This window comes from Aptenodytes forsteri, unplaced genomic scaffold, assembly GCF_000699145.1.
Source record: "Aptenodytes forsteri isolate BGI_AS27 unplaced genomic scaffold, ASM69914v1 Scaffold248, whole genome shotgun sequence".
Lineage (NCBI taxonomy): Eukaryota > Metazoa > Chordata > Aves > Sphenisciformes > Spheniscidae > Aptenodytes > Aptenodytes forsteri.
In genome coordinates, this window is record NW_008795935.1 from 159,573 (window position 1) to 187,093 (window position 27,521).

The window sequence follows — 27,521 nt, forward strand, 5'->3', positions numbered from 1 at the left end:
TTTGAGAAGTGCCTGGAGACAGTTCCACCCTGACTGATTCATAGTTGTATTTGGGATTAAGTGAACTAGATTAATTCACTGACCAGAGAAGCTCTTTCACATGTTCGCTCTCTCTTTACGGAGATCACCCATTAGTTCCCTTATTCAGCTTGTCATCCTTGTTTTTCTTAAGTCCAGGCTCAACTGAGAGGAAGAAAAAAGAAGTGGTAAAATAAGATCTTAGATATTTAGACTACAACAAAAAATAGTTGTATAATTTTTTTTCAGCGTGCTAGTACCTGTTATGTTCTGTTGAGGAGTGTGGAGTGAGGCTTGTACAAATGTTCTGTATTCCCTTCTGCTCTGATGCGTGGTAATAGTGTAAGATGTTCAGAAGGCTTCAGTCAAGTGAGCACTGAGTACTGTGTCTAGAAAATTAAGATCAGGTATTTCTCTGTGTATCTCTCTGAAGCATGTCGGTAGTCTATAAAGCTCCCGAAAGTAAAAGCTGCCATCAGTATCTCAAGTACTGTTCCTGAAGTCTTTCATAAGTCTGATGGAGCTCCTGACTCGTCATACATAAAACATCTTTACAAACATGAAAGATCTATATGGATTGAACCTAAATATGACAGTTATAGTCAACAGTGTAGTATTAGCTCATGTATATCATCGTGTCAAGGAGACAGGTCCTCAGACCTCCGTTTAATCTGTTCTTTTTCCTTTGGCTTTATTTCCATCTTCAGGGACTCATGTTGTTGTCCTGTATAGCAAGAATATGAATCCAGATGAAATGCCCCGGCAGCATGTGCTTACGTGATGAAAAGTGGAACTGTGTGTGTGATTCCTGTTAACTTCCTTTCTTGCAGACACAACTGCAAGGCTGAAAACTGGTGCTTTCCTGTTTGCGTATCATTTGCCAAGGAGTCGAGAAACGAGGCTGTCCTGTTGGTGGGATTGTGTCAGTGTTACTTAAAACAGGATTTATGCTTACAAATGGAGTTTAGTTGTCTGACTTTTTTGAAGTAGAGAAAAATTTTCTCTGCCATTGCTATATTTGATTTTGATTTCAGGAAAAAGAATGGTTACTCTTGGAGGTGTGGTGGTAAGAAGTGAAAATTCTTTTTTTTTCATTTTTAACCTCTTTTGGTCATGACTAGTTACAATGATTTATTACTCCTTCAGAATTACTGTTGGTTGCCCCTTTTTATGGAGATTTTCAGTCCATACATCAGGAAGGGTTGTGGACTTTAAGTCTTTACTCTGTATCTTGAATACACTGAATGAAGTGGAGGAAGATGCCTAAAAGAATGCTTTGTGCTACTAGGAATATGGTTAACAGCTTTGCCCCTGAAACCTAAAATCACTCACTGTCATCATCATATGTGCTTACGTAAAGCACAAAACTTACTGTGAGATTAGCCTAAAATATGAAACACTTGCATACATTTCATTACCTTCTGTTTAAAATGTGCAAAACACATTTGTAAGGCTTGTTTTCACAAATAAAAGTACATTGTAAACATGAGCCAGTGATGTGGCCTTGCAGCAAAGGTGGCCAACAGCCTCCTGGGCTGCACTCGGCAGAACATCTCCAGCAGGTGGAGGGAGGTGATCCTTCCCCTCTGCTCAGCCCTGGTGAGACACCTGGAGTGCTGGGTCTGGGCTCCCCAGTACAAGAGAGACATAGAGACACTGGAGCAGGTCCAGTGTAGGGCCATGAAGGTGATTAATGGCTTGGAGCATCTGACATAGGAGGAGAGACTGAGAGCTGGGACTTCAGCCTAGAGAAGAGCAGGCTCGGGGGGCTCTTATCAATGTGTAGAAATACCTGGTGTGGGGGGTGAGTAAAGAGGATGGAGCCAGGCCCTTTTCCATGGTGCCCAGGGACAGAACAAGAGGTAATGGGCACAAATTGAAATACAAGAAATTGTATTTAAACGTAAGAAAAAACATTTTTACAGTAGAGGTGATTGAAGACTGGAACAGGTTGCCCAGAGAACGTGTAGAGTCTCCATCCTTGATGATACTCAGAAGCTGTCTGGACATGGTACTGAGCAACCTGCTCTAGTTGCCCCTGCTTTGAGTAGTGGGGGCTTGGACTCCAGAGGTCCCTTCCCACCTCAGCCACTCTGTGATGCTGTGATATTTAAATAGATATAAACAGCAACAGAAAAACCCACAAGGATATACAGACAAACACAATGGATGTTAGTGCAGTTGCTTAATACTGGTGGAGACCTTCGCTCCAGGGGTAAGTGTTGTGGTTTGACACTTTAAAAAGTAAGACCCTAAAGTAAGGGTTCCCCATCCCATGCAGAATGCATCCCCATTTCCTGACTTAAAAGCATTTCCTGTGCAATCCTGTAGGCCTATTCAGCCTCAGGACAGAGGAACTCTATTTCCAAATTCCTTGCCTGCTAGGCAGAGTGAAATATTCCCACTGGAAATATACACCCCAAGCTTCTGTCTCTGTAACTTAGCATGTTGAATTTCATCAGCTTGATTTACAAGAAGACTTCAATGCTTTTTTTTTTTTTAAATTTCTTTTTCTGAATTCCTCCTGCAAAACATATGTTTTTTATTTTTCCTAAACTAACCATGTAGAATTTTGGTTTTAGAGTTTATCTTCAAGACATGGGATGAGAAGTAGGGTTTTAGCTTTTATTTTTTAGGAATTTTGTTGATATGTGTGTGGACTTTGTGAAAAGGAGCTATTTAAGCAAAGGTCAAGTACAAAATTGTCACTCATCACATGCTTATCTAGCTTATTTGTAAACTAATACACAAGTGTCTAAGTATCACATGGTCTTTCTTGCATTGCAGACTGGTGCCAGACTTCGTGTCTTTTCTGTTTTTAAGAGACAAATGTCTAGTGGTTTTTGTTTTCAGTGAGTATGTTTGTGAGTCATGTATATCATATAATGTTGCTTTGCTTCTGAAGCTTAATTGTTTTGCAGAAAGTAGATGGAGTCTCCACATTTTAACTTGGTATTAGGCTGAAAACTGCAGCTGGGGAATGTTTACTGAAGGGTTTGTTTAGTCATTCACATTCCTGTGTTCCAGCAGTTTTAGATCATTTGTTAAAGAGCTTAAAGAACTCCCTTTACTATTGGTGTAGAGGGGTTTTTTTTCTGCAAGTTAGGTTTTTTGATTGATTTTTTTTATTTATTTTCCCTTTTCAAAACTATGTATCAGTTGCTTTCCTACATAGCAGGTATGGGTAAAACAGTATACTGATTTAATATAACTAGTCAAATACATACTGAAACTTTTGGTTTTTGTTTTAGAAATAATTCTTTAGTAAAGTAAAATGTAATAACTTCTGAGATTTTGTTTTTAATTTACCACTTAAATGAGCAATAGTCTAAATGAAAGTTTTAAGTAATAGAGGGAAAATGTTATTACAGGTTAAACTATTTATGTAAGTATCAACATCTTTAGGAAAGTTCAGCTGTATAGTTCAGCACTGTTAAATGAATTAACATACAATTCTGTAATTCACAGTAAGATAGTGACATCTGTTCACCAAGCACACTATAAACATTTAAATAACCTTTGAATTCCGACTAAAGGGTTAGTAGTGATATCTCCACTAGGCTTATCCATTTTGCTTGAACAGAAGGCATAAGCTAATGTTGTGCTTATTGGCTTGTATCTGCAGTTTGTAGGGAAACAGTAGGTTCGCAAGGGAGTCTTGCTGTATCTGCAGCTGATCTTCAGAGGTGTTTCTTGGACATGTGTCATGGTTTGACCCCAGCTGGCAACTAAGCAGCACACAGCTGCTTGCTCACTCCCCCCCGGTGGGATGGGGGAGAGAATCGGAGGAGTAAAAGTGAGAAAACTCGTGGGTTGAGATAAAGACAGTTTAAAGCAGGGCTCCATCACGCATGTTACTTGGGAAGACAAACGCCATCACTCCAAACGTCCCCCCTTCCTTCTTCTTCCCCCAGATTTATATGCTGAGCATGATGTCATATGGTATGGAATATCCCTTTGGTCAGTTGGGGTCAGCTGTCCCAGCCGTGTCCCCTCCCAACTTCTTGTGCACCCCCAGCCTACTCACTGGTAGGGTGGGGTGAGAAGCAGAAAAGGCCTTGACTCTGTGTCAGCACTGCTCAGCAATAACGAAAACATCCCTGTATTACCAACACTGTTTCCAGCACAAATCCAAAACACAGCCCCATACTAGCTACTATGGAGAAAACTAACTCTATCCCAGCCAAAACCAGCACAACATGTTTAAATCCTAATCTAGCAATTTTTTTGTGGAAACAGGCCATGTACTCCAAGTTTAGAAATATGTGTATGTGAAAGCACCAAAGTAATATAGAACTTAGACTAAGTGCTGTTTAGTTCCTATCTTTGTTTGTATAGGTTCCTTTCTCGTATAAATGTTTCCTTCATGCACTAGGTATACATCCCTTGCATCTATACTGAAAGCCAAGCTAGTGCAGAGACTTTATAGCCAGCTAATAGCTAACATACACATTCTTTGCGATTTAGACAGCTGCTGAACTCATTCCAGTGACTATAATGGGAATTTTAATCATTAAACTTAAACTAGGCCCTATTCCTATATTACCAGTTCATTCTAGCAGCTTCTGTACTTTACAACTGTTGCTTCTTTGAGTGGAAGTACAGTGAGGAGGCATAGTTTGTAGTGTTAAAGTCAAATATGGGAGTGAATTCATATCTGCTAATAAAATAGCAGTCAATTAAGAAGAACAGAAAGTTTGTGAGATGCTATAAAAATATTTTGAAAAATGGAAGTAGCTATGAAGTGATGGTGCTTGCTGTGAAGTATTTTTTTAGATGCTATGTTTCTGTGATGGCAAAAGGGACAGTCTGAAGGATTGTGTTTTACTATGATATCTTCATTCATCTTTCACAGTATCTCCTCTTCTGAACATGATAGCTGTGGATTAGATTTCATTTTCTTGTCCTTTGTTCTCTAAATACAGTTAGTTTAAACACAACTTGAATCTAAACTGTTTTAAGTATCAAAAATGCCATCTATTGAGGGGCAGAATGGCTGGATGAGATAAGCATATGAGTATACAATTAATGCGGGTAAAATGAGCACATTTTAAGTAGGACTTTTTCTTAGGACTTGTAGCTGAAAACTTCTGTTTGAACACACATTGTTCAAAAAAAGTTCAAAAAATGTTTGTTCTTGTAAAAATGCCCTCAACCTGCCAACTGAATTTCAAATTCTACAAAAATAAGGATATTCTTGCTGTGAAATGGTGCATAGGCTGCGGTGTTCTCTGGTACATTATATGAAAACAGTGCTGAAACACAACCAACCAAAGTAGATCTGTGTTTGCTGTGTATTTGTGTAAGGAGAAATGCATCTTTATGAGAGAATAAGACTTGCTCTGTCTGACAACTATTAAAATACTGGGAACGAGATTTTTTCAGTGCTAACCATTTTTGTTTTGTTAACTTTATTTCAGATTTCCTGGGTGTTTGTGTTTATTACAAAGCCATTTTCCTTTTAGGATATTCAGCTGTGTAGATTGGTCCAGTTTATGATACCTTCTGCAAAATAAGAAAGAATAAGACTTGTTATTCTGTATGATTTTAACAAAATTAATTTAATACATAATGCTTACAAGACTTTAGATGGGAAGATATTCTTGGCAAAGCGATGGGTACCTGATTTATGTATATTCTTTTAAATAGCACTTACTGCTAATTAATGTATCACAAAGATAATATTGCTATACCTAACTCCACTTAGAACTCTGGTATCTGCTGTCCTAGTCTTCTTTCTTTAGGAATATCTAGGGTTTATTTTAGGTATATGTTGAATATTTTATCAATATTGTTGAATATTATATGTTGAATTATTTTCTTATGCAATCAATATGTGGATAAAAGTAGTGGTCCCTTTTGAAATGAAATTGTGAAAGTAATACACAAATACTCAGTAAATACAGTGGCTTTTTAATGTTAGTCTAAATCAGCTGAATGGCTTTATTTTCCAAAGGGAATAATGCTCTTCTGAAAAGCGAAGCATAGAGACCTATCTCTGAGTCTAGTGAGACTAGAATCTTTGATTTTATGGTTTGTATAAACTGCCTTAGACATGAGCACACATAACAGCTTATTGCACATCTGTTCATTGAGGGACTTTTCTTCGTTGTTTATACAGTACATTCAGGTTTTTCCTCCCCATCAATTTCTTTTACATGTGATGCAGGTGTGTTTGCAGAAGAGAGTTTAGGATTCTTAAGTGAATTCAAGTTACGTGAATTTGCATGTTTAAATGTGGTCAGACATAACTCATAACAAAACTGACAAATTTCACCTTTTTTTTGGTAAGAATTGTTTATGATTTGAGTTGATTTGAACATTTCAAAGGAATATGGAGAAACACAAATATACTCTACTCCGGGGACTAAATTATGGGCTTTGCACACTTACTACCTGTATGACTCTATGCAAAGCTTCAAGGCATATTGATTAATGTTGCACAAAGGTGAAGGGTGGCAGGAAACAAAGTGCAATATTAAATGGCAGTTCACAACTCCATGGATGTGGAAGAGTGTGCATACACCCACTTTCTCAATGTCCAGTGTATGGACACAATGCCCCTTCCATGTATTCCTTATCCTGTGGAGGAACCTGATGAAAGTGGAAACCTAATTTGCACAGAACTGATACCTCTTTTGTCATCTCTACAATCAGTGTTCTAATTTTTTTTTCCTGTGAACTCTTGGCTGGCTGTAGCTTCAATAGCATGCTTGGGAATATTTTGTTCATGACTGGCTACTGGCTATCTGCTCAAAAAAATCTGCCATACTTGTTTCTCTGTTAGTGTTAGCCCTCAAAGTGCTGTGGTGTACTTATGGACCGCATGTGAGTATCGCATTAGTATCATACTCTAAATGTATTTGATAACAAATGGAATGAAAATTATTAAATGTTGATACTGTGTGTGGTATCTTTCATTTAATGTTCCTCTGTTTCTCCTTGTACGGGCCAGACTTGGTCCTTCTCTGCATTGATTTCTCATCTTCTAGCTTTTCTTACCCCTGTAGTTGAATCTAAGCTTCCTGTGGTGTTGGAAGTGTGTTTCTTGTGTGTGTGTCTTACACATATGTGTGTGCACACTCATCCACATAGACACACGTAATCCTGGAGCAGAGCAAGTCTCTGGGCTCTAGAAAGGAATAGTGGTGGTGTTGGGTTCCAGCATCTCAAAGAGATGCGATCAGTTGTGGTACAGCCTGTTCCAGTACTTGACCACTGTCATGGTAAAATACTTTATTAGGTCGAATTGCAGTTTCCTGTATTACAACTTGTGTCCATTGCTTCTAAACCTATGACCTTGAACCTCCAAGAACAGCCTGGCTGTGTCTTCACTGTATGCTCCCATCAGCTGTTTGTAGACAGCAATAAGATCTCTTCATCCTAACAATGAGTAAGCCAGTTCTCTCAACCTCTCTGTCTGCCATGTGCCTGAGCCCCCTCATCATCTTGGTGGCCCTCCTGTCTACTTGTTACTTTATGTCAATATCTGCCTTGTTCCAGGAGGCTCAAAACTGGACACAGCACTACAGATGCAGTCTCACAAGTGCCAAACAAAGGGCACTAGTAGTTTCAATCTGTTGGTTTTATTCTTGAGAGTACAGTCCAGTTGCACAGTACAGTGCATTTGTCCTTCTCAACCACAAAGGGCGTACTGCTGACTCATATTCAGTTTGTTGCCCACCTGGACCCCAAAGTCCTTATCCGCAAAGCTGCTTTCTAGCTAGTCAATTCCGTCCCCACCTGCACTTTTGCCTGGGGTTACTCTATCCTAGATGTGGGGCTTCTTACTTGCATTGCTGGACTTCGTGAGGTTCCTGTTAGCCCATTTCTCCAGGCTGTTGACATCCCCCTGAATAGCAACCCTGCCTTCCAGCACATAAACTGCTCCCCCCGCCTCATCCAGCTTCGGATTTGCTGCAGATGTATTACATCCCTTCACCTGTGTCGTTAATGAAGTCATGAAATAATAGTGGCCCCAGCATCAGTCCCTGAGGAACACCAATGCTAACCAGCCACCGGTTAGACTTTGCACTGCTGGCCACAACCCAGCAGTCCAGCCAGGTTTTAACCCACCTCATTGTTCACTTACTCAGTCTGTATCACAGCAATTTGGCTTTAAGGATTCTATGGGAGGCTGTGGTAAAGGTCTGTCTGAAGACAAGGTATATGATATCCCCAGCCCTCCCCTTTCCATAGGGTCAGTCACCTCTCTGTAGAAGGCAAGGTCAGGTCACTTCTTTTGCTTCAGACAACTCAGCCTCACAAAGAAAATGTCATTTTAACCCGTGTTTATAAAAGCAAATATCTTACAGTATGTTGTCATCAACCTTATTTGTGAAAGCATTTCTGCAGGGAAGTTGTTGGGTGGTGCTTACTGAATGAAATGGCAACATTCGTTGCTACGTTGGCTTGTTGGGTCAGTTAAACAGCCCATGTGCAGCCCGTGCAAAAGCCCCATCATCTAAAAGGTTGGGTCTTTTTAAGAACTTTGTTAAAGTTGAAAAACTGTTTCAAGTCAGCCATTGCAAAGATAATGTTGTAGCCAAATGTGCCTGTGGAAATATGAAGAAAACTTCCCATTTAAGTGTTAACTAAGGCCTGTGAACAGCTGAATTGCTGAGCTACTTCGTGTTTTGTCTGTCCATTCCTTACTATTGTTAAGTCTTGCTTTTGACAACAAGAGCTGCCTCTTGTGTATTTTCCAGCCTGTAATGTCTAGAAGGCTGTTTAGATCCTGAATCCCCAAGGGGTTCTGTGGCCAGTTTTTAATGCTCTGATTTGTGCATTAAGTGCTTTAGTCATGGTCTTTCTGATTTTCTTTTAAATGACTGACCATAACTATCGGAGTTGCAATGGAGGAAATGACTGAATAACTATCGGAGTTGCAATGGAGGTGACAAAAAAAAAAAAAAAGCTAGCAAGTTATGGTTTCTGTCAGAGCTGGCAGCAGTTGAACTGGAAAAGTTTCAGACTCACCACAGACTTGAGTGATTAAAGAGGAAATCAAAGCATACAAACACCGGCCAACTAGCTTGGAAGAAAGTCAGCCTGTTCCAGTCACTGGGACATGAGGACACTGCAGGAGAGTTACAAGCACAACGATCACTGAACGCAAGAGCAAGTTATGGTTTCTGTCAGAGCTGGCAGCAGTTGAACTGGAAAAGTTTCAGACTCACCACAGACTTGAGTGATTAAAGAGGAAATCAAAGCATACAAACACCGGCCAACTAGCTTGGAAGAAAGTCAGCCTGTTCCAGTCACTGGGACATGAGGACACTGCAGGAGAGTTACAAGCACAACGATCACTGAACGCAAGACAACAGGAAAAAGTTAAGTATATTGAGAAATCATTAGAAGGGGAGAATTTTAGAGAAGTAAAGCAGATGGAGAAGTTCAGGATCATTAGTTTAGTAATGAAAGGCTACTGTTTCCTGTTTTTCTGCACTGTCACTATGCTTCTAGATTCTGTAAAATATATTTAAATATATTTAAACAATAACATTATAAAATAATGAAAAGAAAATAATTTATAAATGTTTGCCTAATTATTCAAATTAGTTTCCTTAATTATTGAAAAGTACCTTAACTTGCATTTTCTTTAACAGGTCCTTAAAAGGTACATGGGCAGTAAGGAAGATATGTCCATGAAGATAATCTGAGTGACTCAGCTCTATAGCTGTGTAAAGGGAATTAATTTGCTTTTGAAGATCCCCTTGGAGACTCTTAAAGGCAGACATAAGGCCCCTGGTTTAAGTTTCTATTTTTAAAAGAAATCAGTCATTGGATTCTTATAAGAATAACTGTGTAAATCGGTCCATTAAATTGCTTGGAAAATCTCAGACAGATTTAGGACTGGGCAACTATGTTGAAATGTGTCTTTTCTCATTTTAAGTTGACAAATACATAACGAAGAGTATGTACTTGAAGCATGTATGTCTCTCTTTACTGCTGCACATACACATTTTTCGTTCAGCAACACTAACCAATTTACCACAAGACAGAGATGACATTTAAGAGCAACAGAATAGTATTAATTGTAGATAATGCTTAGATCCTTGTCCACATTGGACCTTTTAACATTTCTACTGCTGTCACAACCACTAGGACATTTTGGGGCAGAAAGCTTTGTGTAGACATAATCATTGGGAAGGGATTCTTTCTAGATTATAAATGGTGAGTTTGTTTTTATTATGCACTTAATGCCATTATTTTACCCAGACAATTCAGATCCACTTTCCCACAGACATTTTACAAATACTTTTTTGGAAATTGGTCTGATGGCAATCTCAGATAAATTCTAAATTAAGTCTGGTCATTTCAGTGCTGCTGAAATGTAACTTTTTTTTTTTTCTCTCCCCAGGATGTTTTGACCAGTACAAAAACAATACCTTTTATCCCAAGAATCTGTGTGGTACCTGCTGTATGTTACAGAATTAACTGCAGCCTAATGTTTCCTGTGAGATTTCACCACTCTAAAAGGGTCTATCTGAAAAGCCATTCAGGAAGTAAAAACAATAGCTCTTATCACAGGCAGTGGTCTACTTTTCAACTGTGTTTTCTGTGTGGGTGATTCAGGAGCTGTTAATGTTGTGAAGATGCAGGGTAAATGAAGTGGATTGCTTATAGAAAGACACTTGACTCCCCTAACGCTTCTCCTTCCACTCATGGAGATCTGCTTAGATGCTTCATTCCTGAAACAGAACTTTAAATGGGCTCATCGTCTCCCCCCCTGCTACGTAGAAATCAGTTTTAATTTAATCCTTAGTATTTCGTTAAAAAAATTTGAAAGCTGAATTTTTTAAAGCTTATGAAAGTGTTCATTACTAACCCAATTAGGTTTTGCAGTGCATTCTGTATAAGTTATGCTAAGTCATCTGCCCCCAGTAGAGTTTTAAATAAAATTATACTATTTGATGCTTTAAATACTAAGGCATTTGTCAAGTCACAGCTCTCTAAAACATAAAATTAGAGCAAGCCTCCAAGAATCCTGTCCTTAGAGGTAATTTTCCAGTCACTGCTGTTCATTAGGAGGGATCTGAGAATAACAGTTGCTTATGAATGCTGAAATAGTGATGTTGGGGTGTTCTGCCACTGTGTCTCTGGGATTGGCTGTGAGCAATTTCTAAGAAAGTATCTTTTCTATCTGAGGTTTTTCTGTCGTGACTCTTTATTTCTACCACCTTCATTACTGCTATTTGACTGAGACAGGAGTCATCATCTTCCAAATATTGTTGCTCTTTAGGAAGTGTTGAAAAAATTGATTACTTGTAGTTACAATGCCGTGGCATTTTCTGCTCTGTGCAACCCACAGAACCTAATTTATCTACCTGTGCTATTTCAGCTGAGTCACTTTCCTGATGTTAATGACTGTCATGACCTGCCCCCAAAGTTGTGCTCTGCATAGCCAAGCAGCTAGTTGGAAATGCTTCTAAAATAATTTATGTCTCTGTGAATCATAGCGCGTTAGTTTGAATTGCAGAGGAAAAAACCATTGCAGTTTCCGGTAAGCATCTAGCAATGCACCATTTTGGGTCAGGATGGGGAACAGATCTATGCAGCTTAGTAATGGAATGTTTTATCTTGTAGTATCAATTTAGAATGCCTGAATGAATTAATTCAAACAATTGTAGAACTGTGTGGGCAGAGTAATTAATCAAGAAGTTCTTTAGACAAACACTAAAAAGTGCCATTGATGCACTTGATTTTGCCGATGTTAAATCATTGGCCTTAAAGTGAGCAAGTTGAATGTATGATGATAGAACTACGTAGCTGTGACCTTTGAATCACCTGCACTTGACTGTAGGAATTCAGTTTCACAAAATGCAAATATTTAAAGTACAAAATTAAATCATATTATAGCTTATCTAACTAACTGAGCTGCCTTCTCTCCAAATTCCTTTTGATTAGTAACTTGTAAGACATTATACCAAATAAAACACTGGCTTCAAAGGTCTTCGGAAGAACAAAATTACAATGCACTTTGTTCCCGTTTTGCTGAGCATGGAATGGGTTGCAGACTTAAAAAATAGCGTCCCGTAGTTGCATCCTACTTGGAGAAAAATGTGTGCAGTCCCATACACTGTATAGTGTTTCTTGAAAGGTCGTCTTGTTTTCTGCTAAAACTTCTTTGAGAGGCTTTTTCTTTTTAAGTTGGCATTGCAGTTTCAGAGCAGTTCCTAAAATAGTCGGCTACAAAGATAATTTCAGAGGAGTCCTGTTTTTATCATATAGAAAATGTTGTAACATCAAGTGCATCTATGTAGCACCCTGTGGCTGGTGTCCAAGCTCAGTCTGAACAAGCTGGGATACTAGAAACAGTAGTTCCGTAATAATGTGGTTTGCTGCTTAGACTAATTAGCCTTGATGAGAAATACCTTGCCACTGTTTCAAAAGTATTTTAAATCCTGACTCTCTTTAAAGTGAAAACAACCTCTCCCATGCTCCAAATTTTTACAGGAAATTATCTTCTCTGTCACAGTGAGTTGAAAAGCTTTATTATAAAATGTGCAAACTTCAAGCAAAAGAAGAGTTTCCTGAAAACGGGTCAGACATATTAGGCATGTTTTCTTTTCTGTAAACTGCTTTTTTCCTGATCCATTGCAGTTAAGTTTGACAGGATTTAGAAATTTTGGAAGTACAAAGTAGCATTTATGGAAGTAAAATACTAAGAAATATTCATGGCATCTAACTCTATAAATATAGTATGATATTTAACTGTAACTATAGTATAAATGCTGTTGTTAGGTTTACGAAACTTTGTATCCTAAGGAGAAAAATATTTGTAGAATTCTACTAGCTCTTGTTCACTAAGTTGTGACCAGTATCCATCTCCTTTTCATCTGCTGGGAGTATATATTTCTGGTATTTCTTTTCCTCAGACAAGCCTGCAAAGGGAGTTTTCTCTTTACTCACACTACAGAGCATTTTTATCAAAATTACATTTGATAGAAACTCTAAAAGTATCTTACAAAAGCTTAACTCTCTTCTGTAAACTGTATTTTGAAACAAGCAAATCATGCTCCATTTTCAGGAAAACCACAGTTTACTAATACAAAATATTCTTGGGCTGGAACTATTGAGGCCTTCTAAGGAAGTCTGATGGTAGGTGCAGAGAGATGGTGCGGGTGACTGTGTTGAGCAATCTTTCTATATTTGTACTGATGTGATGTTCCAGTGATGTTAGCGGCACTGCACTACTGGCAGAATTTTTTTTTTTTTTTAAATAGAGCAAACTTCATGAAATCTTGAATTTCTATAACTAGTCAGATCTCATAGGGCAGATATTAGTGTTTAGACTGAATTGTGATTAATGATATTTTACCTTATTTCTGCAAATTTCTAATTTGGGAGAAGACCACCTTAGGAGTGGGTTTTTGTTGTTTTTTTTTTTACCAGCTCATTAGGTTGATATCAAGCAAGAATTTACTGGATTATTCAGGAAATTAAGGAGGCAATACCACCCCCTTCCCCAAAATTAACCACCTGCAGAGCAGCAGGGATCTTCTGTCATACGACACTGTTGCAGCTATTCAGCTCTCCCATCTTGCTCACAGATGTCTGGTCTTGGTCAATCACATTAAACGTGAGTGACTAGCACGGTAATGGCACATTGCAGTCTGTAATTGAGCAGTTTTCTGATCCCTGAATGAAAGATGTTTTCTGCTTTTCATATCTGAGGGTGGAATCCTGTCTTCACTAAACCTAGTGGCACAAGTCCCATTAAGAGGAACCAGGATTTTACTCTTCATGTCTGTACTCTCATTCTCATCTGCTGCTGAAATCCACTGATTAGTCCCATTGAAGGGAAGTCTTTATTTGTCTGCTGTGTCATAAGTATTCTTACTCATAATTAGTTCCATCTGTAAGGGGTAACCTTTCATGTTAAGTGTGTGTTTTATGAGGAATATTACTGTTTTGAAAATGAAGAGTCTGCTTAATCTAATGCACAACATGAGCACATACTAGCTGAACAATGTGAAGACCACTGTTTTGTATGTCTGCAACAAGATTTCAGGCACTTGACCAAAATGTTGATAAAGTTCAGTTTGGTAATGTGTTCAAAAAGTTTTTAATTAGCCACATGGTAGTAATTTATCTGTGGATAATATTTTACCTTGCTGTGAAATAGTTCTGTGTATTGGGCACATAGCTAATTAAAAATTAATAACACAAAGCAAAAGGTTAATAATTCGAAGTACCTTAATTGGTTTAGTATGTTGTAAAACCAGGACTTGGTGTTTTTTGTTCTGGAATCACTACAAAATTTATCCAAAACATGTTGGTAATTACAGACACAATGACCATTAATAATTGTTTCTATAAATGTCTGTAATTTCTTTGTGCAAAAAAACTTTGACCCATATTAATACAAACTAACATTTACAAACCAACTTTAAATGCTTGAAGGCGGCTTCCAGTTTAGCGCAAAGCAAATACTCTTGCAGCTACTAGCGTGGTGGCTTTTTAGTCCCATATATTTGAGCTTTAGCTGTGATAAAGGCTGATTTTTTTTTTTTTAAGGACAGCTTTACCTACTGGGCTGGTTTTAGATGATCCACTTGCTGGTGAATGCCACGTAGTAGAAGGCAATGCTCAGATTCTCCGAGTTCCCAACAAACAGCCTTTTTCCATTTGATTGTCTGTGGTCTGAGTATGTGGCAGCATGGACGTATGAATAATTTGTTATGCTGGAAACTTGGAGTAGAGGCTGGCTTACTAGGGAAAAAAACACTACAGATACTTTATTATACTTATGGTTTGGTTTAAATTTATATTTTCAAGAATAGATAATTCACAAATCTCTGAAGTGGTTAGTTCAGCATTTTTACAAGTATTTGAAATCTGCATCCTTTTGTTGGTCAGCTGTAGCCCCAAAGATTATTTTTTCCCCAAGTTGGAATTAACAGATATGGTACACATAGGATTTAAGAGTTTTGTCTTTTTTTGATTTGCTTTCTAAAGTTGATCCTTTTCTATGTTACATTGAAGTCTGTTTGGTTTTGTTATATAATCTTTTCAAGTAAAAAAAAAAAAAAATCCTACTAAATTATTTAGGCATTCCGCAAAATTTTTATTTTATAGTAGGAATAAGCTAATTGGTGCAGCAAAATTCGGGGGGGGAAGTCTGCCTCCAAATCCCAACTTTCAGCTCCTACCCCAAAATAAGTCAACAAACCCCCTGAAGTGTACTTAAAGACCATAGTAATAAAGCTCTTGGAAACAGTCCCACATAATACTGTGAAGATTTGGAGAATAACTTCCCCTTCTTTATTCCTGCTTCTTGCTGCACATTTCCATTCTCCCTTTGTGACCAAGTTTATTGCAGTAACAGAGAAAAACTGCTGTTACCATATTTTTTTCAGGTAGTCCAGGACTTATTTTAAAGAAAATTTGCCCAGAAAGCAACTCTGAAGATGCAGGAGAAACTAGTTTACTAGAAACTAGGTCTTGTTATGAAAGGAACATTGAAGATATGAAACTTACCCTCAAGGTTTGGAGATTAATAATTTCAGTATTTAGTACTGTTGCTTAGTACTTAGTATTCTTACTATTTAGTATTCTTGCTGTAGAGCTTTTCAAATACTACTATCCAAATACAGAGCAAAATACATAATGGGAGATATATGATTTATGCATAAAATATAAGGAGAAGAGAGGAAGAGGTAATGTTATTTTTTTTATAAATCCACTATGCATGGACTTCTATGATAAGGAAACAGAAAAATTCTATGTAAATAGCATAAATAATCCTTTTTACTGTATATCGATACTAGTTTAGATTTTGGCTCTATTTAGATCTATTACACAGGAATAAATTTAGAAGTTTGTTTTAAATAACTTACTAAAATGATAGTTTTTATCAATCTTATGATGAAGTAACACATCTTGAAGGAGGTCTACAAAAAGCATTGTTTTCATGCAAGGTTACAGTTCAAGATGACAAAAAATTGGTAATAAACTTTTCATTGAAACTCAAACTTTTACACCAAATTTGTGATAAGTCAGACTTTGCAAATTGAAGTAAATGATAAAAGTTGGTGGTGGGGGTGGTTTTTTCCTTCCTAAATCCTAGCTTAAATTTGAGTTTAATAAATTTACTTCATCCCAAGAAATAAAATCTTGATGCATCCCTTTGTTACTGCTGGCTGACAAAATTCTCTTTTGTGGGTAAAAGGGACGGTGTTAAAGTAACCTTGGGGTCATGGGGCGGGATTGTTGCATGTTAAATCTCTTCCTGATGACCTGCAAAAATTGACAAAATAGCTGGTAATGTTATTTTCTTTGGAGAAAACAAAGATGTACAAATATCATCAATGTAAACCACACCTTTGTGTGTTCGTTGTAAAAGAGCAGTCGTCCACTATGAAACTGATTTTGTTTCCTTGAAATGAAAGCAAAATTGAAAAAAGAAAAAAACGTCAGAACTAAAAAACCCTAAACAAAAAACAACCCCCCAAAAAACCCCAAACTGAAATCTGTGGGCCAACCTATATATGACAAATAATTACTTTTCTTTACTCTCTTTACTCTCTTCTCATGAACATGGCTATCTAAATGCTAGAGGATTTCCACCTTCACCGCTGGAAGAGCTGTGATGAAGGCTGACTTTAATGCTCCTGCTGGGTCCCTCAGCTGCTGCGGTGCAGTGGCCAACATCTAGCGTTAGGAACCTTACGAGCTGGCCAGTAACTGTAACACGGGCTTTGACCGTATTGCCTGCGAGGTGCCCTTGTAAAGGTATAGGAGTTTGCCTGCCATATTTTGCTGACCCAGGATTTCCTTTTAGCGCTTCGCAGCAGGGGGCTGTATGGGGCACTGGCAGCGGGGGGCTTCAGGGGCCTCTGAGAGGACAGGCTGGTCACAGCCGGTTCCAGCTGGTTCCAGCCGGCTGGGGGCGGGATGTGTGTAGAAGACTGGAGTGAAGGAGTGAAGTTAAGCCTGGGAACAAGGGGAGGAAAGGCTTTGGTTAAATGTTTGTGTCTGTTTCCCGCTACCTGAATTCGTAATTAAGTTTTTACTTTGGCTGGCGATATGTTAATTTTCCCTGAGTTGAGTCTGTTTTGCTGGCAACGGTAGCTGGTACGTGATCTCCCCGTCTCTGTCTAGACCTGTGAGCTCCCTTGTTCCCCTTCTGCCTGTTTGCTACCCCGGTCCTGCTACGGGGGAGGGAGTCTGGCTGTTAGCCAGACCGGCACACCACAACAGGATACCGAACGCAAGTTCAGTATTGCTCTTTAGGACGTGACAATTCACATCACAGATCCATAATGCTGCTTTTGTGTAGCTGTGTGGAAGAAAGATGTCTTACCTTAGTGAACTTTGTAGAGGGGAAGGAGTGTGACGGTGGGCTGACTGGATGGGAGCCTGCTTAGAAATGAAGTGGTGGGTTGAATGGAGAGTTGTGCTTTAAAAACAAACAAACAAAACACACAAAAAAAGAAGGAAAAGAAAAAGAGGGAAAAAAAGGGAAGACACATGCTTTGCAACCCTGGAAGAATTGAAGGAGTTTGAAAGAGTCACAGATGGGAAGTAGGGAAAGAAATTAGTACCCCCTGGGCTGTGAGGGAGAGCCCTTTGTGGCATACTCTTAGATAGCCAGTGACCTAGTAGGAAATGTTTTCGTTTCCTGAATAGGTTAGAGAAAGTATAAACCAATTATCTGCTTATACTCTCTTGATTTCAAATGCTACTCTTTTAAACATGCTTTAGATCTTGCACAATGAAAGGCTTTTGATTTGCAGAAGAAAGGTGAGATATGTAAAAATGATTTCACATCTGATGAATAAGTTGTCTTTGGGTGGGAATGAATCACTTATTTGGAGCAGGTTGTAAAGGTTCAGATTTAAGGTTTTTTTCTCTGTTTTTAACAGATGATAGAATATTTTACTGAGTGGCAGCTTACTTCATACACATTTTTAGTTCTTAATAGAACAGTCTCATTGCTGCAGTTAAGCAGTATCTTTTAGTTTTCTGATCTAAAATGGATGCTATAATCTGATGTTTGGGTCTGGTAGGCAGGAAAAATAATGTACATAAATAAGACAATACACAATTTACAACATCCAGTCTAGCCAAGAGAATCTTGAACTATCTAGATGCCTTCTGGCAGAAAGTAGGATTTGGTTGATGGAGAAGGTCTCAGGGCCAAGGTGATGTGCAGGGGCAGGAGGGCACCTGAGAAAATGTTCTGTGCAATGTTCTGCACTTCCTGATCCACTGCTTGTGCAAACGAGGTATAACTAACGTGGGAGGCGAATCTTTGTGAAGGAAAACCTTTAGAGTTTGCAAAGCAATAATTACCTAGTCATGGAGCTGTCAGACATCATAACAGAAGACGATATATCCAAGTAGTAAACACAGTCTTGTAGCTGGTGACTTCTTCAGAAACCACCTGGTGCTATCTTTGCCTTTTCATTATTGTTTTGAATGTTCCATAGTAATACTCCTGTAGTTCGAGCATTAGCCTTTTCTGGCACCCAAATGTTTTATTATATTGAAGTTGTGGCTTTTTGATTGTCAAAATGGACAGAATTTAAGATGTTCCAGTAACCATGAACAAGAGAAATATTTATCATTGGGTTTTTTGGGTTTTTTGTGGGTTTTTTAGAGGTTTAAATGCTTTAACCTATAAAAAGCTGTAGGGCAGTATCAGCTTTAAAAAGGGGGGAAGGGGAAAAAAAGTTCAACAAATTCCTTTTAATGTTCTGCTTATTACATTAATGGCACTATCAGGATCCAAAGGCCAATCCAAGAAAAACATGCAACTAGTGGTAGTTTTTGTTTTGTTTTGATCTTTCCATCCTCTTACTTTGAATTAGCCTGCCTTTACTATATTGTCAGGTAAATTAAAAGCATTCACATTGTTCGTTCAGTTACTTACGGGAGCTCCCCAATCTTTTGTGCCAAGCTGTCTTTCTAGTTGGTGATTCTGTTTTCATTATGTTATTTGTTTTGTTTATACAAGCCAAACGAAAAAAGAAGAAATTAACTCAAATGTGTTTTCAACAATACACACTATTTTTAAAATCTACTTTTAGTCTTTCAGTCTTTTCCTTTATTTCCTTATTCAGGTTGGATTTTTTATGTAATAACAGGAGTGGAAGCCTGGAGATTCATCTTTAGTAATGAACAATTATTAACTCTATTATAGCTTTCTAAAAATATGTAAATTCCTGCTCTTGGATTTTGTATGTGGTTTCCACTGATAGTTTTTTCAACCTTTTATATAGATGTGAAAGATACTTTAAGAAGGTAGGAGGACAAAACACTTTTCAAACTACTTTATTGATTTTTAAAACAGAATACTACTATTTTCTGGTCATAGATATAAAAGCTCATTTTTCCAGATGTACTTAATAAATATAGCTGTGTGTATAAAAGCTTTCTTGGCTAGAAACTGAGTATTTTCGTTTTCTAAACAGGTGTCTCAATGCATGTACCTACTGCAAAACTAAGCATGCTAGAGGAGATCTAGCAAGTTATCCAGTTGAAGAACTAGTGGACAGAGCCAAACAGTCTTTTCAAGGTAAGGAGCTTTATCCCTACAATAAAAGTCAGCCTCTGAAAGCTTTTCTTTTATGAAGCTTATCTGTAATCGCCACAAAATGTCTCCTATTGCTTAGGTTTGTACAATCACTGCTGTTGTTGCTGTGAATTGGATTGTCCGTTATGATAGACAGGAATCCTGTCATGTCTCAGATTTCTTGTTTTAATAGGACAAGTTTCTAAAACCTTGTACACACATTATGAAATGGTCAGTAACTGCAATACAGGATGTATAAATACACTTACTATTTTGGTGGAGAAGCAGTTCAGGAAACATGTTTCAGAAAGCTAGAAGTTTTCAGTAGTACAAGACGATTTTGAAATCGGTAAGTAGTCACTGTGTAGGAGAAAAGCTGCCATTTGATGGTTATGGTTATTATTATGCAGTAATTACCAGACGGAAGTAAATGCCTGGTGATAGCAAGACATGTAGGTAGAAAAGGAACACTACATTCTTTTCGTTTCATCCAGGTGTGTCTCTGAAGTACTTTTATATTATGAGTAGCGTAAGAATAGTGTTATTCTGATAGCACTATATAGCTGTTGAAATGTTCCAAAGTAACTTTGAACAATTCAGCAAAGGAATACGATGAAGAGAAGTGAAGTTATGGGTAATACAGTCAGGATTTTGGTCTTACTTAGGTTAACTATTTAAATATTATTTAGATTTATTGTATGTATGCAAAGAAAAAAAATTCAGACTTGTCTGTCCTGTTATAGTTGTATTTGCATGCGATAAAGTCCACATTAAATTAACATAAAGATGTATTTGCTTGATATAACAAGAAAGAAAACTCGAGTTTTGTTTGTCTTTGCAGACAATAAATGTGAAATTTTGGAAAGTATTTTGAACTTCAAGTATTGTATATTCGGATTGAAAATTCAGTAATTCAATTCATCTGTTGTACTGTGGCCTTTATTATAAATATTGACTCTTTCAGAATAACTTGATTTCTAATGGAAAAACTTGCCCTTAAGCTATTGTTTTGAAATTTCTTGAAGAAATGCTATGACGTGTCTCACAGCAGGCATCGCCAGGGAGTTCTATTCTTATTTGGCCTTACACTAGTACCTTTGTTAGAGGACATAAGGAAAGAAGCAAGTACTGAGTTGTAAAATGACAGGCTTTGCCTCCAGCTTTCACACACTTAGAAACAGGCATGAAATAGTCAGATACTTAGTTTGCAGTGTATGAAGAATTTATTAGTGCCAGCTTGCTGCAGCTAGGCTGCAGAAACTTCATCAATCCAGTGAAAGACTTAAGCAATTCAAAGTCATCATTAAAGTTCTTGCTGAGTTACTGAGCCACAATCTCTTCAACAATCACTTCTGTTTTCTCAGAAGATGCGTTGCCAAAGCTCTAGTGGAAAAATACAGAGAGGTACAGATGTGTGATGAAAAGTTTTTCCACTTTGGAATTATTCTTGGGAGAACTGAGGTGTCTTAGAAGAACAGCAGCAAAACAGTATGTGATGATTTTCTGTAACTGTATGATCAAGTCATGTAAGAAAAGAGAGACTGATGTCATTTGCAGTATTTTGTATGTATATATTCTCACAGTACACAACTTGATAGACCCCAAAGGTGGGATGTTTCATTTGTGGAACACACTGAAAATGGATTAGAAGAGTTGCATTTAAGGACGTTTTGTTACAGGTCCTTAAACCTCAGCACAAAAAAGCTCTCTAAAATGCTTTATTTGGGTGGTCATACTTTGGTAAGATTGCAGCTGACATCTAGAAACAGTATTTCTAGCAGCAATATGTTGCCAGAACAGGCTTTAGTGTTGTGATCTAGATACTCCCAATTTTTCTTCAGTCACTTCTGTACTGCAGCCTCTGGGTAGGATGTCTCTATGTAGGAAGTATTTCCAAGCTGTAGTTTATGCTGCATTACTCGTCTGCAAGCCATTTCAAGTAGTCAGTGGACCAGTCTTGGACTGCTAATGATATGGTACATAATAATATGGTATCTATTTGACAGCAGTTGTATGGTGGTACCTGACAGTCATCACTCTTTGATGTTTGTCTCCAAGATGACTTCTGAAGATTTTTGAAACTCATAGGCATTTTAGTCAAAATTTAGCTCTGTGACTTGATTTAGCTGCTGGTTTTGAGAGTTTTGCATACTTTGTGTAGGTAAGTAGGTATTTATTTCAGTGTATTTGAGGATCCAAACCTCTATCTTTTTGGTCAGTTTTGTGAAAACAAAATTTAATACTCTGCTGAGAGTGGTAACTAAATGACAGCAGATGACAAAGCTGTAATAATTTATGTGCGTGTTCAGATTATCTGTATAAGCATAAACTTGATTTAAATTAACTGATTAAAAAGAGATGGCTGAAATTATCATGACTGAACAGATATCAGCCTATATCTTGTACTTTTCCAACCTCTGAAATAAACCACTTTTTAAATTTTATTTTATTTTAATATCTTAAATTCAATATAACGTGCACAAAAACTAAGTGTGTTGCGGGTTTCTAGTACATGCTGTATACTTTCATAATACATTGAACTAAGTGTTAAGGTGTACTAAAATTGAGTTTGTTTGTGTACTTTGTACGGGTTTGTCTCCTGTCTGACCTCCATAGTAGTTTTGAAGTTACAACTGACATCAACTTTAATAATTAACAAAATTTCTTTAAAAAAATAATCTATCTGAATAGACTATAGAGGTTTTCCCTTTTTTAACTTTAATGTTTTTTCTGTACTTTTCAACTTTTAGTAAGTAGTTGTATCGTTTTTTTACATTGACAGCCTTGTCAAATCACATTGTATAGCAGGCTTCTATAAGACAACTAGTAAAAGAAAAAGTATTGTGAAATATAGTAAAGTGGTCTTTGAGTAGAGAACAAATGTCTACTGTAAGGTTGTTTATGCAAAGAGGTTTTCTGCAGCTGATAGTACAGCACTTTCTTTGTGTCATCAACTTAGCAGTATGTTTTCTTCAAAAATTGCTGTATCATGTTCAATGCTGTATTTTAAGGAATTGCATTTGCAGTTATGAGAGAGCTCTTTCTTTCCTTCCCAAGCTACTTTATGTATAACAATGTGTTTTTGCTTAGTATATGAAGTGGAAGGCTGGGGTAGCTGCCATTGGTGAACAGTGTTCCAAGAAGACGCAAAAGTTAAAACAAGCCTGAGCTTTGAATGTTGTGTGGAGTGGTGTCCTGGGATAGCTTTGGCTAAATTGCAAGACTTTAAACTGATTTTTTTTTTAAATGGGATTTTAGTGACCATAAAAAGATGTATCACTGGTAATGCTACCTGGTGATTTGTAAACCCGACATATTGTGAGAGACTTTCTGGGCAAAGATAGTACTTTATATTGCCAACAATTTTTGCTGGTTCAGCAAACTAAGTTTTTTTTTTTAAAAATAGGTTTTTGGGATTAGTGGTTATTTCATTCTAGTTTAGAATGAAAATCTTCTGCATGTACCAGTAAAAAATTACACATCTTTAGCATTGCACGCCTGTTGCAGATGGCAGGGAATATACTCCTATTAAAATATACACTGTATAATTGCTACTGTATTAGCTTATTTTATGGTAGCAACCAGGGAGCTCAAATGAAAGTCAAGTCCTGTTGGGAAACATTGTTCTTGCATCCTCAAGCTATGAGGAACAATTGCTTTTGGAAGAATAATTGCAGTGGCAAAATATAATTTATTTTTATTTCATTATTTGTGTGATGGGTCACTGGCATGCATGGTGTTGAATTCTGAGTAACGCTTCTGTTTAGGAAATCTTGGACAACATGTAGCATTACAAAGCAGAGGAGCTATCTAAACAAAGATTTTGAGTCTTGACTTTAATTAGTCATCTTTAGCAATTATACTTAATCTTGTAGATTTTGAAGTGTTGAGAGTTTAAAGGAGATCAATGTTAAATATTTCTCTCTCTACAAGCATTACTGTAAACAGATGTTTATGCATAATGATAAGGATTGATTTTATATAATGTGACTGGTTTCCAGAGCTTTTCAGATCACTCTGAGCTTTGCTAAGGATCTTTTGGTTTTAGTAGTTCTGATGGAGTGGTGTCAAGACATTCTGCTTTGTTACTTGGTAATTGTTTTTCTTCCTGCACAACTACCAGTAAGCTCTCTGTATGTTTTCAGAGCATCTGCCGTTCATGAAAGGACAAATATTAAGTATCAGCAATGTTTTCAGTTTCCCATTAATTGGCAGAAGCAGTACCAAATTAGGATGCTTAGACTATGTCTTCTCAGTAGTTGATTTGGTCTTTGAACACGCTGCGAGGGACTGGGTGACCAGTCACCCAGATGGATACCTGGGCTGTGTACTCAGATCCTTCTAGGGGCGAAACTAAGACTGTAGAGAGAGTGGTTGTTGTATATACAGGTCTCACCTTGATGCGAGATAAACACTTACTCGGAGCCTGGACACAGACCCAGGTCTCCGCTAAGCTGTGTTAGTGGTTTCAACATGGCCTTTGTTAATGATCTTAAGCATGCCCCAGGAAAGCTTTCTTAACTAATCTTAATTCCTTGCTCATTAATATTTTTGTCCTCCTAGTGTCAATGTTCTGTCAAATAAGTATATGTATCTATTATAGCCACACCAATGTTTTTCTTCTGTAGTCTAACAGCATTATCAGAAGTCAAGCATTTTCTCGTGCTTCTTTGTCCTAAATTTTATTCAGCAATTTCTGCAACAGTCCTGAAAGAAAGCTAACTCTTCATCACACGGCTAGTATGGAAGAAGAGACTTTGTTGAGAAACCTGTTGGATAACAAATCCAATACAAAAAAAGTGCACTGGTGTTACTCATTGATATCTGGGAACTGAGTTCCCATTGTTCATATAAACTCATATCTTGACAATGTGCAAGCTGATACTTGATATTGATTTTGTGGCTGTCAATTAATTTCCATGCTTGAAAATGCTTGGAAACTCCCTGAAATTGAGTCTGTGCTGTATGGTTCAAACACATGGTCAAAGGCTATGACTCTGTTGTAAGGATAGATTGGGGTGTGCTTTGAGTGGGAAAGGAAGGGAAAGAAAAACTCATCATTATATGTGTATTGTTAAATACCAAGCAAAACTAAACTATATCATGTTAATGGCAGACAACTGATCAATTAGTTGAATTAGATGGACATGTCTTTTGGAAGTGTTGTTTTGTTGTTTGGTTTTTTTAATTCAGTTGTCTTTTGGAAAGATTGGGAAATCTGCTTTGTATAGAACTGAAATATGTTTGCTTGGTTGTTCTCAGGATAAAAGGGAGTGTTTCATCATTTTGGATTGAATTAAATATTTAGATCAACTTGAATGTTTTGTTTGGTTTTCAGAGTACCCCTTGGCTTTTAAAATATAGGTCAACTCCAAAACCAAATAACATTTGTGAGTGGGGTGATTTTTTTTTTTAAAGGAATGGTTAACTGTGGAGTTACACTGAAACATTTCACCTTCATTCCATGTGAAATATTTCACCATTTTGAAATTTTGTTAATTTTTTAAAATTTAATTTCCTTTTGAAAGTTTGATGACTTCAATACAGAAATTATGTTTGTTCCCCAAAAGTTGTAAGCTAAACTTTAGCAAGCATCTGCTTCTGTTCAGCAAAAACAGCTTTAGAAAATCAAAATTTTTAGTATTGTTTACCAGTCATTGCCCATGGCAGCGTAACAAAAAGTTGCGTATAAAATTAAGAAAGTTAAGCTCAAGGCACTTTTTCATGCTGTGTCCTTTACAGGAAAAAGGAAGCAAAGATAAAGGTTTTACCTGTAAATGCAGACCACATCTTACTCTTTTTTTACTGCTTTAGCCACACTAAAGAAAGCTTGAGAGTGAAAAAGCAAATGTTAGTACACTTTAAACACCTCCAAAAGGGGTTGCAAAAACCAAACAAAATTTTCTTGTAAGGTGAGTGTAATGAAGAAACATGAAACTTGGGTGCTGGTTGGCTGTTTCTTGAGTTCTCCCATACTTAAGTCACACTATGCATTACCCCATAAAAATCTCAGAAGGAAAAAACCCCATACTTAATATATGATACAAAATGATATGTTGAAGGTGTAGCATATGTTGGCTTCTACTTGCTCTCTTTTAGCAGCAAGAATGACCTTGTAAGAGTATGAAGTCCATGCCCATTATAATTGGTTTTAAACTGTGTTATGGAATGCTTTTCTTTCGGAATAGACAAATACTCAAAATGCTGAACTTTTCACAGGAATATATTGAATTCAACAACAAAGTTTTGTAGAAAAAGCTGAATGTGTTCCATTTGACATTGTATAATGTAATGCCTGAATCTTCTTTTCCAAAATGCTTTTGCGTCTGTATTTTCTGATTTATAGAATCAAAATTTTCTGACGTACAGATTATAACATATATAAGACAGGAAAATTTTATGTGGAAATCTTTTCTAACAAACGCTCTTTACCCTTAAAAAAAAACCAAACCACCACCAAACCCCATACCATGTTTCAAATCCTTTCCAATTGAATTTTTTGGGAGAGCAGAATTTTCCATATCATAGATAAACTTGGTTCATACCCAGCTTTGCTATGCATGTGTCTCCTTATGTTGTTTATTTCTTTTTATTTTGGGGGGAAGGAGGAGAATGGTGACAGTGTTTTTCTAAGACAAACCTCTTTTGTCAGCCTTTTTACTGACTTCTAGGAAAAGCAGGCTTTATTCTATTATTGTTCCTGAAGTATAATTTAAAGTTACATTCCAGGGAGCTTGGGCTGCTGTATTTGAGGCACTTTGATAAACAACTACTCTTTGTTCTTCTGTGCTTCTTGGCTATAGCTAAAGAGCTAGGTTTTTGTTGTTGTTGTTATTAAGTTTATTAAAATTCTTTCTTATTGTCATTTGTGTCTTATGAATGTTTTAAATTTTTCCTGCTGACTTTGCTAATGTACAGAATACTTAGGCCAAGATAAATATTTTGGTACTAGCCTGTCATTTCTTAGAGTTATATGGAATAGCATAATGAATTAGTTTTTCATGGCCTCATGTAATCTTTTCTAATGATCCTGAAAGAAAAAGATGTAATTACATTCCATCAGTAGTGATTAGAAGCAATGTCTTCAGGTATGTAAAAACTGCTGTGTAACAGATATTTAGGCACGCATAACCAACATCATATAGCAAAGAGAGATTTAAAAGGATCAAAAGATGTCTTTTCATAGTAGTAAATTACAATATTGTGGATATTTTGAAGCTTCATTTGAGTAACAAAATTAGAAGTTTAGTGAGCTTTCCTCTTGACTCAGAAAGAAATTCCCTATTGTGTTTTTGGTATGTGTTTCTTTTATGCAGTCAAGCTTACCAGTATGTTACAGTTGTTTCTGTTGTCTTCAGCGTGTCTTGTTGCATAAAAGGTTCCTTTGCATTATTTTTAATTTTACTTGAGAAATGCAGTGGCAATTACATTAAATTATTGGTGTCTAGCTTTTTTCCTCACTGCTCTCTCCAGATTCCTTTGGAGGGGAAGTGGAGAGGTGCTGATCTCTTCTCCCTGGGATCCAGTGCCAGGATGTGTGGGAATGGTTCAAAGCTGTGTCCCTCAGGGGAGGTTCGGACTTGACATGAGAAAACATTTCTTTCCCGAGAGGGTGCTCAAACCCTGGAACAGGCTTCCTGGAGAGGTGGTCGATGCCCCGTGCTGGTCAGTGTTGAAGAGGCATTTGGAAAACGCCCTTAATAACATGCTTTCACTTTTGGTCAGCCCTGAAGCGGTCAGGCAGTTGGACTCGACCATTGTTGTAGGTCCCTTCCAACTCAACCCTTCTTTTAAATTCAATTCGATTTGATTTGAGTATTCTTCCTCCCTCCTTCTTTCCCTGCCAGTACATGCTGAGGAAATCTTGGATGACATTTCTTCCCAGCCCTGCACTAGCAGAAGGGACTGAATGGGGAATCACGTCCCATCCTAGGCACTGGCTCTGTTGCTTTCTGGGAAGGAGGCATGGACCTTCTGA

At 37.4% G+C, this 27,521-nt stretch overlaps 1 protein-coding gene across 1 annotated transcript in view; it reads left to right on the top strand.

Moving 5' to 3' along the window:
- CDKAL1 (CDK5 regulatory subunit associated protein 1 like 1) overlaps positions 1-27,521 on the top strand; it is a 396,152-nt gene that overhangs the window by 136,818 nt on the left and 231,813 nt on the right. The window contains 1 exon segment of the mRNA XM_009285096.1: positions 19,443-19,546. Within this exon segment, the coding sequence (XP_009283371.1) occupies positions 19,443-19,546 (104 nt within the window).